Source organism: Etheostoma spectabile, chromosome 5 (genome assembly GCF_008692095.1).
Source record: "Etheostoma spectabile isolate EspeVRDwgs_2016 chromosome 5, UIUC_Espe_1.0, whole genome shotgun sequence".
NCBI lineage: Eukaryota > Metazoa > Chordata > Actinopteri > Perciformes > Percidae > Etheostoma > Etheostoma spectabile.
Genome location: NC_045737.1, coordinates 6,679,239 through 6,681,953, shown reverse-complemented (window position 1 = coordinate 6,681,953; position 2,715 = coordinate 6,679,239). Strand labels below are relative to the sequence as shown.

Here is a 2,715-nt window from a genome sequence, read left to right as displayed (position 1 = left end):
CAAAAAAGGCTTTCTTAACTTGACTTGCAACCAGAGCCCTTGGGGAAAAGACAACACACGTTTTGTAGGCTATAATATTGTCAATATATTTATGACATTTTCCGATGTATTAGTATTACTTTCAGTGGTGCAAAATGCCTGCAGTGGTAGTTATCAATAAAATGCAATATTGGTCTATATGGTGCATGATTATTGTCACTGCTAAGTTATTGGGTACCCTGTTGTGTGACTAAGTTTAATTAGCCTTGTAACATTTGTTAAATGGAATACCAGTGTGCAGACCAACCTTCCTGCTAATGAGACATGACAGGAACTTCAAAGAAAGAGTGGCAGTTAGGCCTATTACTTGGATGGCTTTCCCTCATTATCCATATCTTATGACTACATTGTGGGGCAAGCTAATAGAACAGGAGGAAGTAGGTCAAGCCTGAAAATAATGATAACAGGAATGGTGACAACTGACACCAGTAGCCAACTGCAGGAACAGTTGTTTTTACTACAGAAATAAGCTCTCTCGTTGGAATTTGTTTAATCACAGAAACATGTAATTTTTCTATGGACTATGGTTGCACATTAATAACACAGTCCATTACAATATACACGAGATTAATGTGAACTAGCCTGATTGTAAAACATTTTGCTGTAGGCTATGTGAAAGTCCATTATAGGTTGATTATGCAAAATATGCGAGCAAAATAGTAACGTTAATAAAGGCAATAACAGTTATTAGAGTTATAAAATGTTCAATTGATCGAAAAATATCATCAAGGGAGATACTATAGGGCTGCTGTGGTACCTCATATCACCAATTTGGTTCAGCTTCTCATCAGTGATGTATAGGCTATACGGTAACTGCAGCGGGAACGATATGTGGTATCTAAGCAACGACGCATTGCAACGCAAAGAAGTCAGCAGCTAGTGGGGAGGAGAAGTTGAGGAATGTTTTAACCAACCTGGGGCTTAAAAAATTAAATAAAGTGGGAACTAAATATAATGGGTCAACTCTAGCAGGTGTCCGTGCTGTACAAATTACGTTTTGGTTAAGCTAGCTGTCTGTTTCCGCAGGGGAAGTTAAAATGTATGGACGCGCTCCAAGAGTGACCTTCGTGACAACCAGCTGCACTGCACCCACGGTCGGCCCCGGCTCCTACGACGTCACCTGGCGTACTTCTGAAATAGCAGGTAACGTTAACGTTAACGTTGGGACTCAGTTGACTGAACAACTCCTGGCTACTCTTCTCGTTTTAAATCAAGAAATCCACCTGCTTTTTTTTGTACTCCAGAGAAAATGTAACTTTAGGCCAAAATGAAGGCTTACATTACAGTATTAAAATACTGAGAGAGCTACATAGGTAGATAGAACATAGCTAGATATAGAACATGTTTTATATCTGTGTTTAAAATAACGTTATAAAGCTGGATGTTAACGTTAACATGAAAACCATAAGCTAACATTAGTAACGTTTACGCTGCTGTGATAGAGTCCAAATTTAATCGTAATAGCCTACATTTATTAAATTATTAGAAAGACGACAACATTCAAACTTCATAACGCTATACACAATAACATACCTAACGTTACCTGGCAATGGCGTTCAATAGCCATGTGACTGTAGTCTAGCCTATACATTGCTCACGTATTGCCATATTGCTCAATGCTCAAGTTTCTTTCTTCATGCTTGTTATTTTTTCATTTACTATAGTGTGTAAATCAATCAACCAATCAAGTAATCAATCAATCATTTTTTTCAATCAACAAATTGCATGTTCTCTTTTTGTATGTTTTCCTTTATTACAGATGGCTATGCTCCATTCCTGACCTTGACCAAAAGACAGTCAGTATTCAATCAGTCCAGTGAGAGGATACCAGGACCTGGACAGTATGACTTCTCACCTGTCAAGGTACTGCAGTTCAGAGAGTATCATTAAGTTACTTAAGTCAAGACCTGATTTTACCTGGGAACCTTTTACTGGGTTAGGTGAGGCTGAATCTTCTACTAAAAGGACTAGGGGGACATATAAGCAGAAGGAAAAGTCATTGTCAAGTATGTAGGAATGTACACAACAAATAAATAATGTGGAGTACTTTTTTGTTAAAATATCTAAAAATATTAATTCAGGAAGGCTGGAGATGAAGCTTATAATACTGGATGACTGGAGAATTCTTTGAGGAAAATTAATGGTAAAGTAAATCTTTGTTGATCGCAGTCTCATTCTCTGTGTGTGTCTGCTGGTCTTCCTGTTGAACCCATGTCTCTTCAGCCAAACATCCATGGTGGGCGCAGTCTTCAGAACCGCTCCAAGCGTTTTGAGGAGTTAGTGTCGCAGGTTCCGGGCCCCGGGGCCTACAATGTGCTGCCTGCCTCAGGAAACACACTCAGGGCCATGACGGCTAAAGCAGCACAGGCTGAGAAGCTCGGCAGGAATGGGGTAGGCATATGCGTACATTTATTTGGGCAAGGTAAATGAGCAGTCAGTTTACAGGAAATCTTTTATTATAGATGTTCTCCCTCCAGTTTATTATGTTTTTAATCTACAGTAGGTTGGCTTTCATACAGTACATGTCCTTTGTATGTGTAAGGCACATATGTGGCTTTTTACTTTTGTACTGTTAGTTACGTACTGTATCGCTACTTTTAACAATTGCATGCTTTTGTCCTGTGTACATTTATTACTACACTTTATGCTACACTGCTTTATTTTAATAAAATCTAA

General features: G+C 38.7%; 1 protein-coding gene across 1 annotated transcript in view; it reads left to right on the top strand.

Moving 5' to 3' along the window:
* Nucleotides 1-867: 867 nt before the first annotated feature.
* The window catches only part of stpg2 (sperm-tail PG-rich repeat containing 2), an 88,477-nt gene continuing 86,629 nt past the window's right edge, over nucleotides 868-2,715 (top strand). Inside the window, 3 exon segments of the mRNA XM_032516467.1 lie at nucleotides 868-1,182; nucleotides 1,799-1,902; nucleotides 2,263-2,430. Of these exon segments, the coding sequence (XP_032372358.1) occupies nucleotides 1,077-1,182; nucleotides 1,799-1,902; nucleotides 2,263-2,430 (378 nt within the window). The 5' untranslated portion in view covers nucleotides 868-1,076.